The sequence below is a fragment of the Equus caballus genome, chromosome 5 (assembly GCF_041296265.1).
Source record: "Equus caballus isolate H_3958 breed thoroughbred chromosome 5, TB-T2T, whole genome shotgun sequence".
Classification (NCBI taxonomy): domain Eukaryota; kingdom Metazoa; phylum Chordata; class Mammalia; order Perissodactyla; family Equidae; genus Equus; species Equus caballus.
This window is the reverse complement of record NC_091688.1, coordinates 72,261,602-72,278,303: the sequence shown is the minus strand read 5'-3', so window position 1 is coordinate 72,278,303 and position 16,702 is coordinate 72,261,602. Positions and strand designations below refer to the sequence as shown.

Below are 16,702 nucleotides of genomic sequence, written 5' to 3'. Positions count from 1 at the left end.
GTTATTTAACTAAACCAAGTATCTTAGTCAGTTTGGGCTGCTATAATAGAATAGCATAGAGTAGGTGGCTTAGACACCAAATATTTATTTCTCACAGGTCCAGAGGCTGCAAAGTCCAAGATCAAACCGCTGGTAGTATGGTGTCTGATGAGAACTGTCTTCCTGGTTTGCAGACACCCATCTTCTCTTGTATCCTCACATGGTGGAGCGCAGAGAGAGAGGAAGCAAGAGCTCTTGTGTCTCTTCTTATAAGGGCACTAACATCATGAGGACTCCACCCTTGTAATCTAGTTACCTCCAAAGTCCCCACCCCCAAATACCATCACATTGGGGTTCAGGCTTCAACATATGAATTTTTGGGAGACACAAATATTCGGTCCATAGCACCTTGGTAACTGGAATTTGTGAAAATCAGAATTGCACAAACACACACACACACACACACACACGATGTATCATAACCTGGTCTTATAACTTAGTTATTCTTTTTTTTTCAGGTTTTATTCTCTTGCTTCAATTTCTTTCCTATTCTTTCTGCTCAGGTGTTTTTTCTATTTCTCTCCCTCTCTCTCTCTTAACTTATAAATTTATGTCCTCTTCCTTTATTTTTTCCTATAGGAGAAGACCTAGGAAGTCTTTCTGGAAAAGCCTAGAAAACTTCAGCAAGCTCCCCATTGCTCTCAGTTAAGTACTGGATAGATAATTCTGTAGCCAATTTATCACACAGGCATTTTGGGGGCACAGTTGGTGATTGGTGGGGTGGCCATCCTTGCTCAGCTACAATGAGCTTGCTTTCTATTTGTGGGTTTCTCATACTTATCAGAATAAATCCATACTCAACAAGTTGAGGAACTCGATACAGGGGGCACTGCTTGACCATTTTTAAGGTTTATCTGCAGGAAGAGTTTATGATAGATTGAATGCACAAAGGGCCTTTGTTTTCCATGCATCTTTGTGTCCACCCCTTTGCAATGTGACCTTGCAGCTCCCTCCTCACTCCTTGACTCTGGGCTGGCCTTGAAACTTGCCTTGGACAGTTGAATGAGAGGAAAGTGACAATGTGCCAGTGCCTTGCATGCTTCTGCTCTGTCTTGGCCCCTAAGTGAAGGAACTTAGCTACCCTGATGGAGATTGAGAGACTGTGTAGAGAAAAGTTCAGTTGACCCAAGTGAAGCCATCTTAGATCAACCTACAGTAAGATGACCCCGCATATGTGAGACTGTCCAGCCAAGATCAGCAAATCATCTCACCTGATCATGGATGCATGGATGAGCCTAGCTCAGAATAGAAAAATGGCTCAGCTGATCCACAGACTTGTAAGAGATAGTAAATGCTTATCATTATTGAATTTAGGGCATTTTAAGTTCAGTAATAGTCAAATTATATGATACTGTTTATGGAGGCAATGCTTTTTTATTAACCTTAGCTGTTGCTGTAATCTATAAAAATGTCCTTTGCTTAGTCCTGAGAGTAGGTAGCTGGTAAACTCCAAGCCAATTCTCCCACTTTAAACAGACCTCTTGGGGCACCGTCAGTGTCAGCGCTGCTGAACTATCCAATCTGGAAGGGTAGGGACCATGTCTGTCTCTCTCATCGCTGCTAATCAGCACATTGCAAAGTATCTGCTGTACAGAATCATGCAATAAATGTTTGCTGAATGAATGAAAGCTGAAAGGCCTTCTTGAGCAGGAGCAATACCTTTTGGGAAACCTGACTAATACTCAAAATGTCTTAATATTTTGGAAAAGTTTTCCTTTTTGTTTTTTAATATCAACCTAAAAATACACCCTTTTTCCCTCCTGAAAAGAAAAAAAAATTTCCTTTTCTACAAGTGATAGTGTTTCAGTGCAAAATGAAAATGGAAATGCTTTAATAAATGCAATAATATGAAGATAGGCTAGATGATGGTGTCCATCAGGATCACCCCTGTTAAGAATGGCATCTTTGAGACATGAACTTTGAGTTTCATCTGCTTGCTGGAGGTGGTTGTGTGTCCACTCATCTATATTTTCTCATCTGGAGGTCCTTTTGAGCAAGGCCACAGATTTGAGCATGGGAGTCTGAATTTAGAATTCAGATCTTATAACCCACCCATGGCTTACAAAGCCTGGGGTGGGTGAGGAAAACAGATTTATTTTTTTATTAAATCTTGACAATGTCCTGAGGTCTATCAGACTAAGAACCAGCTATCATCTGAAGTGAAGGGGACAAGAAAGAATAATTTGAATATTTTCTTCTTCTTAGAAGAGAATCATTCACTTGAAATCTGGAAAAATTTCCTTAATTGATATTTTTAAAGAATCATAGCTCACAAATTTCATTAGAAAGCCCATGCCTGGCAAATTGAGAGAACATCAACATTTGCAAGGAGTAAATCGAACCATTTGGTATATGTCCAGGACAGTTTTGTAAAGTATGCAATTAAAATTTGATAACCCGTGCCCTAGAGGTGGGAATGAGATCGTTTACATCTATTTTTCAGTACCTTGCTTGTACATCAGACATAGATTATGTAGTAGATTGTACACCCGCTCAGTATCCCAGATAGTTTCTAGGGGTTGTGATTTGCAAGTAAGGAGGTTGATAAAATCCCAGGATGGCCCATGTAATGCAGAGCATCACTTAACTGCCCAAAGAACTGGTCTAATCTGAGCCATCATGATTCATTTCTAAACAGTCTCCAGTCACTCTGACAATCTGACTTCCATCACCTTAACAGCATTCTTATTCCTTTACCCCCAAGAAAGGACTAATACTGGGAAAAAAATTAAAAATGAAACCTAATTTTTTAAATTAAAGTTTTAAAATTTTATTTGAAAAATACAATACACAGCAGAGAATTATCTCCTCCCCTACTGCTCTTTCACAAAGGAAACTGTATGGTCGATGTAACTGAGATATTTGGCTAGGATACATCCTGAGAAAAGAGAGGCCCAGCTAAAAGCGGAATCGACAAAGTCTGTCAAAGAAGGTTCACCTCTCTTTTAACATAAAAGAGCCTTTTAAATAATCTTAGGAATCAGATAAAACATGTGCAGAATTTCTGCCATGCAAACAGAGACGACTGAAATTTTCAGGCTGACCAATTTATACTGATCTGGACCCCAAGTAAGTAGAATAAAAAGATGTCTTTATCAGAAAGATGTGTTTGCTTGCTTTTACTAGACTATATATGTAAATATTTACAAATTAACATTTTCTTAAATGTATGTTTTGTTATTCTCAGTAACAGCATCATGGTTAAGGGCTTTTTGCTGGCTTTTTGCCTTATACATGTGTATCTTTTTATTCTTTTGAAATTCCTTCATGGCATGATCATTCATTGCACAATCTCAGGCCCATGATGTTTAAATATTAGAGATGACCTTACTCTGATCCTGGGTTAAATGTGGATTTTTGAGGAATTGATAACTCCTGCATTCAGACCAGGTTTAGCAAGGTACAAAGAAACATTTACATGACCATATATAGCTAAGGCTTCCAACAGGAAGAATATTCCAACTGGCTCCTTGGAAAATTGATACTAGAACCGATAGAACTGATCTAACTCTGGAAGTTTTACTGGTAATCTTTCCTCTTAAGACATTAGGATCATCCTTTTCACTTCCATTCCCAGTAAGTGATTGCCCATTACTCTTATTGCCTAAAAAGTCTTTAAGGAGGATCAAAGCATTCCAAGCTTTTTCATGTTCTAAATTTCCACCAGCATTGAATTTGCAATAGTAGTCTGACATTTGTAGAAATATGGATTTTCTGGTTTGGGCCCTCCTGGACGTGTTTTTACTCACCTGTTGGAAAAGAGCAAATGACATCTATTTGGGATTAATGGCCAATTCTTGGTTATATTTATTTGTTGATTTCCATTGAAACTACAGAGAAAATTAAAAGTTCATTTTTTAGTACTGTCAAGGTTAGGAAGATTCATTTCAGTCAAGTAACTTCTACTCATATAAGACAAAGCTACTCAGGGTAGCCTTAAAGATTGCAAAGTTACGGTTGAGGAGTACAAATAATGGTTTTCTTATGGTCCAGTTCATCTTCCTTATATTATTATGAATCTCATTCTTAATTCCACTTGCTCAGTGCAAGGTATGTCCCTTGTGGGCTCTCCTGAGGCGGGATGGTGTAGGGGGCTAGGGCATGGGGGTAAGAGTGGGAGGAGAGTCATCAGATTTAGGTTTTGATTTCACAAAAGACCACACATCTAGACTCTTGACACTATTTTAAAATATGATTATAAATAGGTTACTATACAGTCGTATATTTGAAAAGTGTTCATTCTTAAAAGATAAACATTTAAAATACAGCATAGCTTTTGTAATTCTATTTTGGCATCTCTTTATTTTTTTAAAAGATAGGTAGTTGCCCAGGACTCCACTGACCTCGGAAAGGCCTTGATGCATCCAACATGGTATGGCAGCTGTGGCATATTTCAAAGGAAGTTTGGGGTCAGAAAACCTGAATTTAAGTTTAACTGCCTCTTACTAGTTGTGTGGAATTGGGCACGTTACTGACCCTGACTTGGCTTCATTTTTCTCATCTATAAAACTAAAGTCATACTCTTCATGTTTACTCTGGGTTATTGTGAGGATTAAATGAAACAATAAATCAAAATATACTTTGTAAACTATAAAGTGCTACACAAATGCAAAGTGAAATATGTTAACCATATTTCTAGCATTTATATAATTTAAATTATCTGCCAGGTGTTCTTTCCTATTTAAATTATGTGGAATCCTGACTAGTAAAAAGCCTAAGAATGGAGCCTTTGACCACTCTTAAGACACTGTTATCAATGGAAAATTGCACAATAAATAGGTGTCACTGCTGGATTTAGTCACTTAAACTATCCTAAACACGGCCTGCACCCAAAAATTACAAGTCAACAATTAAACCACAATTGTCAGGAACAAAAGTCCAAATAAATAATTTTTAATTATGATACATTACTTATTACAGTAAAAATTGGCATTTTCCCCTTCAAAAGCAGAAGCACCAGTCTTAGAATGTATAGTATGAATGATATTTTAAGTGAAATATAGCATAATATTATGTGCAAACATTATTTTAGTATAGAACATACTTTCTAAAAGTAAAGTAATTTCACACACTGAAATCTGTTAGAATGGAAATAATGTCATGCTGAATAATAAAATAAAAACCCCCATGACTTTCAAAGTCCACTTCAAATGAAATATGGTATACTGCTGATTAGATATATGAAAAGTTAAAAAGCTTAACTGGCCCCAAATGGAGGGATATCTTGTACAAATAGGACTCGTGTAGAGGTTTCTTTTCACACGGTCTCAGTGATTCTCTGAGAAACTAAAGCGAATGTTTTATTTAAGAATTAATTTGTTCATTCGGTCATCACATTTTTATTGAACACCTACTTTGTGCGAAGCTTTGTTGTAGGTGCTGGGGATACAGAGAAGAAAGACACAGTCCTGCCCTTGAGGAGCTCACAGTCTAGTGGGGGAAACAGAGAAGTTGACACTGATTTTAAAATTATAAAAATTATTAGACAACTTTATAAACTTCTTCTGTAATCAAACAAACTTTGGGTGTTATGAATGGATGGTGAAAAGGGATGATGTCCAATGCAGAGAAAAACCATCTGCTTCAATATCATGTGACTTCTGCGAAGGCGGTGATGTGGTTCTGCAAGAAGAAAAAGGAATTATAAAGTCAGAGTCTTGGGAAAATTGGCTTCGCAAAATATTTAGTGCTTTTACGAATAATCATCAGCCTAATATACAACTGTAGTCTGTATATGTTTAAGTTGCAAAAACATTGAGTGTTATTAAAATAAGTTCTATGTATTATTAATAAATTCAGCTGCTAATCATATATTTTATTCAATATTCTTAATTAACCAAATAGATGAAAATGTTATACGTACGTGCCTTATTCAAAATTAACACTGAGATTTGGAGAGATAAAAATCGCAATGTCCGACACGTTAATATTCTGTTCAGTGTTAATGGAATTTTAATGCTGCATGTTAGAGTTTCAGATTAATTGCTCCCCGTGAGACAGATGGCATAGAATGAGGTGGTGAAATACTCAGACTGAAATGGCATTTGCTAGTTGACAAAGATCTACTTAAACACTTCATTTTTGATGCATGAATCCAGACTACAGACTACAATCTTTGTATTTCCCTCGACCACAGAATTCTTTACAGAGCCTTTTTACTTTATTCTTTGTTAAGTGACAGAATCGTATATAAAGAAACCCTGTGGAATGGCCAATATTTAAATGGATTCAGACATGCAACAGGCATGGCCGTTGAAATATTGCAGTGGAAAATCGATGTGACATAATTAATCATGCCACATATAGGGTTACGTCAAGATCTAACATAAATGACAGCCTCCCAACAATAACAGCAGCATTACAAAGGGTTTTACCATCATATGACCTGTTTTGAATGTTTTTCATGGTAGTTTTTGTATGACTTTTTATAAGTTAAAGAGATAATAAATAGAATTTCATGTAATGAATGCATGCCGTGAGATTTCTTCTACGTACATATAGCTTTTTTCAAATTAAAGTGTTTTAACTAGTTAAAACATTTTTAAAAATGTGTGTGAAGAAATTAAAATTCACTTTCACTGAATTTAGGCATATTAACTACAACTAGTAGGATATCATTGACTACTGCTCAGGGCATTATTTTCTAGATTTGACCCACTTAAACCTACAGAAAAACAATATCCATAAGAATCAGTAGTGAGCAGAGCATACTGACTTTTTCACTAACTCCTGATAAGGCCTTAGAAACTTTAATTTTCCATTAAGAAAATGCTGGAGAGTTTAGCAGCCTGTCTCTGTCTTCTTGAGTTTTCCTTACAAAAGCACAAGCATGACTTTAGGACAAAAAAGACTTGTCAGAGTTATATAATGCACTAGGACTGAATAAAAGCCATAAGTGCTGTGGAAACAGTACATCATAGTTTTATTTCTAGTGGCCCCATGGGGACTTGAAATCTGTGAACTGAGAAAATACAATTTGATATACAGTGTTGCAGTACAAAATTGACAGGAGTGTCACACCTCTGGACAGGACCTAGCACATAGTAATTGCTGGAGAGATGTTGAGATATAAATTGAAGACTAATCGGTGGCAACTGGTGGGTAGGAAAAGTGTGAAGTGACAGTAGAAAGAAAGGAAAGGAAATAAAAAAGAAGAGAAAATGGATGGTGTTCTGAAGGCCATCGGCCTAGGTGTCAGTGTTCCCTTGACCTAGATAATGAAGTGTCCACAAGGCTCATTAAATTTGCTGAAGATGATCCTAGGAGACATCCATTGAAGGGGACAACTATCACCATGGAAGGTAGAATGGAAATATTAAAAGATCTTAATAAAGCAGAGAAAGTATCAGAAACAAATCACTGATAATCAATGCAAGGCAGAACAGAAACAAAGGAAAAACCATGTGACAAGTGCAAGCTGGAGAGAGTGACAAAGAATATGCAATGACCTTAGGGCGACCACATAAATTATCATCTAAACCTGGACATATTGAGGGGGAAAAAGGAAAGCTAGTAATACAGGGGCAACAGGCTGAAATTAGGCCTGTCACAAACAGAGATGTAAGGTCACCTTAGAAATAAGGCATTGAATGTGTAACTGTAAGTGTCCTGTTGAGGTCTGGGAAATCCTGGATTCAGTCTTGGCATTTAAAAATCACATTTTGGTGGCTCCTAGATCTTTCTTTCACTGCCCACAAATTCCAGATGATATTACCATTTTCCTTACGTGAAGTCATTACCAAGTTAAACTACAAGGGTAACAGTTTGTTTCCAGACTGATGACAGTTTTAGATCCCATGATTCTGGGGAAACTCCTGCTTTTTTTCTGATTAGCACCCTTTCAGTGTCACATCACACTTCAGTTTTAACCTCTGAGATGACTTTTCCTATTTGACTGGAATTAGAAGGATCCTGCTCGGGGCTTATCATTGAAAGGTGGTGGTTAGCAGAGAGATAAACTGATGAAAATAAAACATTGAAGTGACTGTGTATGGGGAAGAGAAAATTAAGGGGAAATTTAATAATGGGTTCTAAGTACATGAAAGGAGTATATAGACAGGGGAGACGTTCATTAATTTCACTGTCTAAGAGCAAATGAGCCCACACCAGAGAATGAAGGAGACAGATTATTTATCTCAGTAGGATTTAAAAAATAAGATTAGTTCTCTTCTAGCATAGGGACAGTTTTCCCTGAAGGAATCTAGAGAAAGGACAAGCTAATTACTTAAAGTCCTTACCATCTATAAGCCTCTATGATTCTATATTATAAAAATTACATTAGCATTGAAATATACAAATGACGTAATTCCTATGCAGGAAGTTACAATAGTGTTCACTTCCCCATCAGCATTTTTCTCAGTAATATAAAAAACCAGAATTACATTTAATATTTTCAGATCACCTGTCTGGAGGAACGGACTCCCTATGAAAAACTAGGTGACAAGGGGTTTCTCCTTTTAATCTGGCTGAATTCTTAAGCTGCAATACTAAATCATATTAATAGATGACAGTACAAACACACAGGAGGCAAACCAAAAACTCATGCACAAAAGTTTAATTCAGAGTCAGGAGAAGAGAGTGGTCATGTAATTTATCAGTGCAATTACTGGTGCCTTCCACAATTAGACATACAGAGGCTGATAGTGGAGATGACAGAGCTTAAGGCCAAATAGTTGAAGATGAGAATCTGCTCCATCTGTTGGAAAGTGTCCATCAAGTCCACAGCAAATCAGTGAGCAAAATACTGAATCTAGTCCTTGAGTGCAGAGGTCCCATGGAAAAAGAAACGCTTGTTTCTCAAAAATAGTTTTGGATTCTTAAATCGGGTAAATTCTAAAGTCTATCTAACATGTCAATTTTTGAAACTCTAAGTTCTACATGAAAATCTCTGTTTTATTATTTATTCTAGACATCCGTTTATAGAAATTATATTCTGTAATTTAGAAAAAGTTATTTACAACAAAACTGTCATTTATTTATGACATGAAAATTTGGTGATGACTTACCACCTGACAAGATATGCCACTCACCATTTCCCTTCGCAAAAATAGGGGAAAAGGCAGAAAGAGTACTTCAGATGGGAAAACCAAAAAAGCCATTATCATTAAGGGCTATTTGGCTAAGGAATGCTAAATTCCTATGAATGAACAAAAAATTAGTGAAAAAAGTAATATATTTTAAAGATTAAAAAATAACAATAACAACAATCTAGTACCCAGATTTTTGAATGCAATAGAAACCCGCACAGAAGGACACATTTTCTGTATTTGCCTTAGCTTTGCAGCCCAACTCCAACACCAGTGCGCTCTAGCGCACATACGTTTATTGCCTTAATTGAAGGTGTTCACAGTGGCTTATTCCCACCATCCAGCTGAAGAGCCTTGCAAGACAGTCTTTAAAGGACCCACCCTGTGAATTTTCTTCTTGACCATTCTCAATAGGTTGGATTCGAGACACCTACAAAATATGTTTTATATATTATTTAAATGTTTATTTAAATAATTGACATTTCCTTGGACAAAGTACTAGTTTACTTAAAGTTCTATGTTGTTTTATTGTTAGAGTAAATTTAGAGGTTAAATATTGTTCCAGTTTCTATCTTTCAAGATGATTATAAACAGTTTTTGTGTTTTAAAAGGAGGTTGTCAGCTATCAGCTTAGGTTTTAAACCTAAACACAAAATGAAATCCATGCATACAATATTTTTAATTCAATGATTTATGTCTTTGATGTGACGTGATTGACGTGAACTCATTTGGTGGCAAAAACCAAGCCCGAATTGCTGTGAGACAATTTATAGTCTATGTTGTGCTGCAGAAATATCCATCTTTGATTACAAAGTGCTGCCCAAGGTCTTGCTTGTGTAACAGAAGGCACAGTATTTTTCCCTAAAATGTAAAATATTTTGAATCCTGAAAAATACCTAGCACTAAGGATTTAGGATAAGGAATCACGACCCTATAATAATCAACAATTCTCATGCTGTATAGAAGCATATTATATCATATGATATAATATTCCCCATATTATATCAGGGGAAGGTAGATGGATGTCATACTCCCAAATATTGGTCGCCTTTACTTTTCTATTTCCTTCCTTCCTTCCTTCACTGTCCTTTGAGGAGGGCAAAGTGGGCAGGAGAAGGGAGGAGGGGGCAAAGCCGTAACCCACGGAGTGTGTGCTCTCAGATGCTGCTTTGTCACGTTAAGTTCTCCTTCTGGTAGGTTGTGAAGTTAGTATTTTCATAACGAGAAATAGCGTTAGGTCTGTCTAAGAAGAAATTATTAGAGAACTTCAAACTCGAGGCTGTGAAACTGACTGTAAATTCATGTTGAGCAATTTCTTGTTTTAAGAAGTTGGGTATATGAAGACATAAAAGCTAAAAGGTAATAGAATCAGAGTTCTCTTGAGAATGAGACTGTTTTGGAACCATTTCTTTCTTTACAGTGGTTCTCTTTCAGTTCAGAGTTTTATATTAGCTCAGAGTTTTGTTTCTATTCAGGAATTTCTTTTTTGTACTATTTGGAGAAAGGGGCTAAAAGCTACTTTCTGAAAGAATGTCTCTCCGTAGAGAAAGGAGAAATCTCTAGGCAGCTTTCCCTGATAAGCTAATTAAGCCAGAGGCAGTCCCAGCTTTTACTGGAGCATTAGCTATAGATCTTATGAGGTATTTCCAAGTCCTCAGGAGCCAAAGAAGCTTAAGGCTTTCCACACTGAATCTTTAGGAGCATGGGTTCTCAGCCTTGGGTGCATGTTGGAATCACCTGAGAGCTTTAAAAAAATACTGACACAACCCTAGAGACTTAGATTTAATTGGTCTGAGGCTTGACCTGCTCAGTGGGATTTTTAAAGGCTCTCCAGATGAGTCTAATGTGCAGCCAATATTGAAAATGACTGTTTCAGAAGCTCTGCAGGCCCAGCTGGATCTAGGTCAACTGGCTCCTTATCCAAGCACCTGAGGGGCCTGAGACAATACAGATCCCCAGGCCGAAGCCCAGGGGTACTGGATCAGAATCTCTGGGCATGCATCCCCAAAATGTGCCCTTTTTGCAAGTGCTACAAGCAATAAATTCACTTTTACACCAGTCCGAGAACCACTGTCTAAAGGTGTAGAAAAGTAATTGGCTAGCAATGTAACCCTTGCCAGGTATATAAAATCAATTCCGTCTTTAAAATGCTATCATTTCTCTGACATTTCTTTCAAAAAGCCACTGCCTTAAAAAAAGCAGTAATCTTAATTCTCAAAATAAATCTTTGTGTTCGAAAACGTCTGGAAACAACTGCACATTGTATTTCTAGCTTAGAGCTTCAAAGTGCATAAAAGTGTTGAGAAGATCTGTAGCAAAGACTTGTGTCTCACTTTAACTCAGTGTTTCCAAGCATTTGACACGAAACTGCATGTAAGTCTATTAATACTAGTGTGTACATGGTGCTCGGTGGATGTGCATAACCACGTACTCTATCCGAAGTGTCTTCACCTCCCTAACTCTAATGACCTGTCCACCACACTTTTAGCTCATATTCACAACAATATTCTCAACCGTCAACCGTGGTAGAAGTATAAAATCCCAATTAACCTCCTCCCCTACCTCCTTCATGCAACAAAGTTTCTTTGGCCACTTTGGAAATTTCCCGACCGCTCATTTGTCCATCTGTTCCAGTCCATCTTGCTCCTTCCCACTTCTATTTCTTTTACACTTGTTCTGGACCCCACCTGAACACCCTTTAATGGCGTTTTCAAGTCTCTTGCCCCTGTGCTCCTACCTCAACCTCACCTGCCAATCAAAATCTTTGTGCAAACTGGTTCCTCTATCTGGAACATCCTTCTGTCTCCTCCTCACTTGGCTAACAGTCCTTCAGATCTCCCCTCAGAGGATGTTGAAAGCATTGCTAAGTTTGAATAGATCCCCCTTTACATGGGGAGACCTCATCATCGCCCTGCTCTGTATTTGCTTATAAAATTACCTCCCCACCAGACTGTACGCTCATGAGTCCCGGGAAACGTACCATAGTGTTTCTTATTTCATATTGCTACAGGTTTCATATATTACAAATCTACTTACAAACAAAATTTTACTATACATAACAAATGACGATAAAAAAGGTAACTCATCCATAAATTGTACCCATGCCTTGTTTTATACTACTATTTTAATCTATCTTGGCTTCTTACTTATTTCATTTCTCTTTAACTTTTTAAAATGTGTTAAATTTGCTAACTCAGCAACCCAATGCTACTTGACAGAGAAGAATCAGAGGATGTGGGTAATAGATCAAGTGCATGATAAATTCTTGTATAACCAGGAACGGACAAAGCTCCTCATTTAAAAACTTGCCTATTTTCACAAAGAGGTACCAGTCAGTAAAAATCTGGAAAAGCCACATCAAGATTAATTTCAGAGCTATTGAAAAGCATAAGGGCAGTTAGCCATGACCCAGATACTTTGGAAAATTTTTGTAAAGGTAAATATACATTTATCATAGAACCCAGAAATCCCATTCCTAGGTATTTATCCAAGAGATAAAAAATATCTATTCACACAAAAACCTGTACATGAATTTTTATATCAGCTCTAGTCATAATTGTGAAAAATTGGAAACAACCCAAATGTCCTTCAATTGGTGAATGGATTTAAAAAAATAGTATACCCATACAACAGAATACTACTCAGCAATAAAAAAACCCCTACTGATGTGTATAATAACATGATTGAAACTCAAATGCATTATTCTAAGTGAACGAAGTCAGACTCAAAGGCTACATGCTATATGAGTTCATTTATACAGCATCCTGGGAAAGATAAAACTATAGGAATGTAAAACAGATTAGTGATTGCCAGGGGTTGGGGGTTGAAGGAGGGGTTGACCACAAAGGAGAAGGAGGAAACTTTTTAGGGCCACAGAAATGTTTTATAATTAGATTATGTGATGATTACATGATGGTATGCACTTGTCAAAACTCATAGAACAGTTAAAAAAAGAATTTTAAAGAATGTAAATTGTGCCTTTAATAAACCCCAATTAAAAAGAAAATTAGGACCATTAACTGTGACATAAAACTGCTAAAAAAAATGGAATTTTAAAGGATGTAAATTACACCTTTAATAAACCCCAATTAAAAAACATTAGGACCATTAACCACAAGATAAATTAAGTCTAAAGGCCATATAGTGTATAGATACTGGTTTGTCAATTGTTGAATTATTGTTTCAATATTTGATTCTTTCAGTCACAAAAGAAGACTATAAATAAATGTATAGGAAGATATTCAAAAGATGCAAATTAAAATAAGGTACTTCATTTATTTTTGACCTACAGGATTGGTAAAGATTGTTAGGGACAATATTCTCCATTGTTGGAAAGGACATAAAGATACGAATGAAACCAAAAGCCTCAAGAGTACTCATCCTCTTTTTTCAGAATTTCCACTTCTATGAATATACCTTAAATCACTTATTCATGGAACTTACAAAGATATCTCTTTTAGAGATGTTTACCCTAGTATTGTTTATAATTGCGGGAAACTGAAAGTGGAAGCAATCCTCTATGCCTAACAAAAGTAATGGTTAATTTATATAGATTAGAACTTTCTCAATATCATTGTATAATATTGTATAGCACAGTGATTATGAGTTTGAGCTGTGAGGTGATAAGTACGGAACAGATCTGGAAAATGGAAAATATGGTTCTGTATTCTTGTTTCAGAACACAGGCCAGTTGTGGGACTTTGGGCAAGTCACTTAACCACTCTCTGTCTCTTTCTCTGTAAAGTAGAAATAGTCAGACACACTCAAATGATTTCCATAAGAACTAAAGTGATATTTTATGTTTGAAATTCTTGCATAATTCGAGACACACATTAAGCTCTCATTGAAGATTAGCTTTTACTGTTATGCTTGATTTATTGATCTGTAACTCTATCCATAATACACTGGTAAGTGAGCAAAAGCAGGCACAAAAATGACCATCCAGGAAGATCCTGTACTGTACACAAACCCCTACCTACACTCATGGGGCCTTCAACGCTATTTTAAGAAAAGATTTCCAGTGATTATTGTGGGGGAATATGGATCTTCTATTTGTTTTTGCTTTGCTTACTTGAATTTTCAAATTTTAAAAAATATACATGAATTACTTGTTACTTCTTTAATGAACAATAAACAAAAAAAATCTGTCATTGTTTCATAAGATTGTGAATGGGTTCATGTTTATTTTACTAGTTTTAATCAAATAAAATTTTACATTTTCTATACAAAAAACATTCATTGTGTGGTGGTACTCCTGATTGATTTTAAATAGATTTTTTTTTTTTATTTTTTCCTTTTTCTCCCCAAAGCCCCCTGGTACATAGTTGTGTATTCTTCGTTGTGGGTTCTTCTAGTTGTGGCATGTGGGACGCCGCCTCAGCGTGGTCTGACGAGCAGTGCCATGTCCACGCCCAGGATTCGAACTAACGAAACACTGGGCTGCCTGCAGCGGAGCGCACGAACTTAACCACTCGGCCACGGGGCCAGCCCCACTCCTGATTGATTTTGAAGGCCTCAATAGTGTCTCTAGGATGGTCTACCATGCGAGAACAAATCTGAGAGAAGAGGCGGATGAATGGGTGTGAGCACTTTCTCGTGTATAACTAATTATGTGTGCACTTGGAATGATTTTCTAATCCATCATTGTTTTAGTCTTTCCTAAACTAATGACTGTAGGAATCATATAATTTAAAGATGCAGTCATCAACTCTATATTTATTCACACAAATGAGATGAAAAAGCTTGTTTATATTCAAAAGTAATTTACTGAAAAGATGCTTTTATACAAGCCCTGTTAGATAACTGAAAAAAAAATCTGGCTTTTATTCTTTGTGTAGTATATTATGATTTACAAATAGTGTGGCAAATAAATACTGAATATATGGGAGCACAAATAGGAAAAATGACATATGGCAAAGTAATAACAGAATGTGCTGGTTTTTCTAACCTAAAATGCTGATGCCTGTTGGAATTTTTAAGCTTCCATTTTCAATTGACTTTTTTAAAGTGAAATTAAATTTAACAAATGAGAACAGAGTATAGCATGTAATCAATGACTTCCTTCAAATATTTTTCATAAGTGTTCAAAGCTTAGCTTGAGGACAAATGCCTAAGATATGAATATATTTAGTTCCACTAATTACTCCAATATCTGATCACTAATAAAGTTGTTTTGACAAGGCCCTATATAACATTTATATTACAGTTCAGCAGCTCTGTAAAACAAAGATTTGCATTATAGAAAAGCAACTGAATCTTAAATAGATTGCCATAATTATTCACACACATCATTCTGAAACCTCAAAGGAATTTATCACAGAGAGCACAGTAACGTATAATCAAATTTGTCTTGGCAAGAAACCACAGGATTGTTTTGCTGTTGCTATGACACTAATGTATGCAACATTTTAGACTATAATATTTTCTGCCACATGTGCTATGTATGACATAGACTATCTGAATAAACTTTCAAATCCGTGAAATACATCTGTAGGGATATGCTAGTTTGAGAAAAAAGGAAAATCCTATTAAGGGAATCATTGTTGCAGGAGAGAACTAACTTGTGTTAACCACCTACTGTGTGCCAAGAAGCTTATTTGTGATCTGTTAATTTCAACAATTAACCTACAAGGGAACCATATTGTATCAATTTTTCAGGTATTATATCAATTTTGCCTCAGTAAGGAGGAGTCATTTGTCTAATCCCACTTAGCTATTCTGTAGCCAAACCGGGCTTCAAATCCCGGATTTCCAGCTGCAAAAGCCTGGCTCTCCATCCATCTCCCACCCTAACGCTGCCTCAATTTCAGCTCAGGTTCCTCCTTGACCCCTGTGATTCTATAATCTTCAAAACAGTCCATGTAAGGGTCAATGCATATGCTTCTCTGGGTCATTGTGAGTTCCCTTATAATTTTCCTATCCATATAATTTTCCTTTGCAGTTGCCATGGGAATTAAACATAGTAATTCCACCTGTAATAGTACACACTCATTATGACATTTCTAGGTTTTTGGAACTGTCCTCATTGCTTACCACTTTCATTCAAGTGACATTTCTGTCAACCACGGTGTGCTGTTACACCTTGAGCTTCTTGGGTAGTACAGGTTGGTGAAAAGCCCCTTACTGCAAGTACAAAACTGTAATCCTGTAAATTATTCCTATCATCACCTTCCCTTTTTGTTGGCAAGGGAGAATTCCCTTTGCTTCAATTGATTAGATCACATAAAGTTAAGGAAAAATAATGCCTAGGTTTATAAGGAAAAAAATTTTCTCCAAAAGCATTTTTTATACCTGGCTGTATCACACTAAGTTTTAACACTCAAAGTTATCCCAAATTAGCCATAAGTGGCCATAGTGGCCTGTTCTAACTGCCTTAATAAAACTGTGTAGATATTAATTCCTTTTAGATCTACTGGAAACATCCCATTTTCTATTAAATCCCATCCATCTTTGTATTTATTTTTAAATATTTTTGTTTCCTTGCCAGATAAAGTGACCCTTTCCTTTGATTTTCTGTACGATGTCAGTTAAAATTGACAATGCATATGCATGAAATATTTGCATGTATTTACTTATGCAAATCTGAATGTCAGCTTTCTGCCTTAGAGTGAGAATAAGCAGGGGGCAAGAGAGAAGGA

At 36.4% G+C, this 16,702-nt stretch overlaps 1 protein-coding gene across 2 annotated transcripts in view; it reads right to left on the bottom strand.

Moving 5' to 3' along the window:
* Positions 1-2,784: 2,784 nt before the first annotated feature.
* PLPPR5 (phospholipid phosphatase related 5) overlaps positions 2,785-16,702 on the bottom strand; it is a 108,580-nt gene continuing 94,662 nt past the window's right edge. For both annotated transcript variants that reach the window (XM_001490335.6, XM_023641564.2), the window contains exon 6: positions 2,785-5,661. In XM_001490335.6, coding sequence (XP_001490385.5) covers positions 5,629-5,661 — 33 coding nt within the window. In that variant the 3' untranslated portion in view covers positions 2,785-5,628. The remainder of the gene's footprint in view (positions 5,662-16,702) is intronic.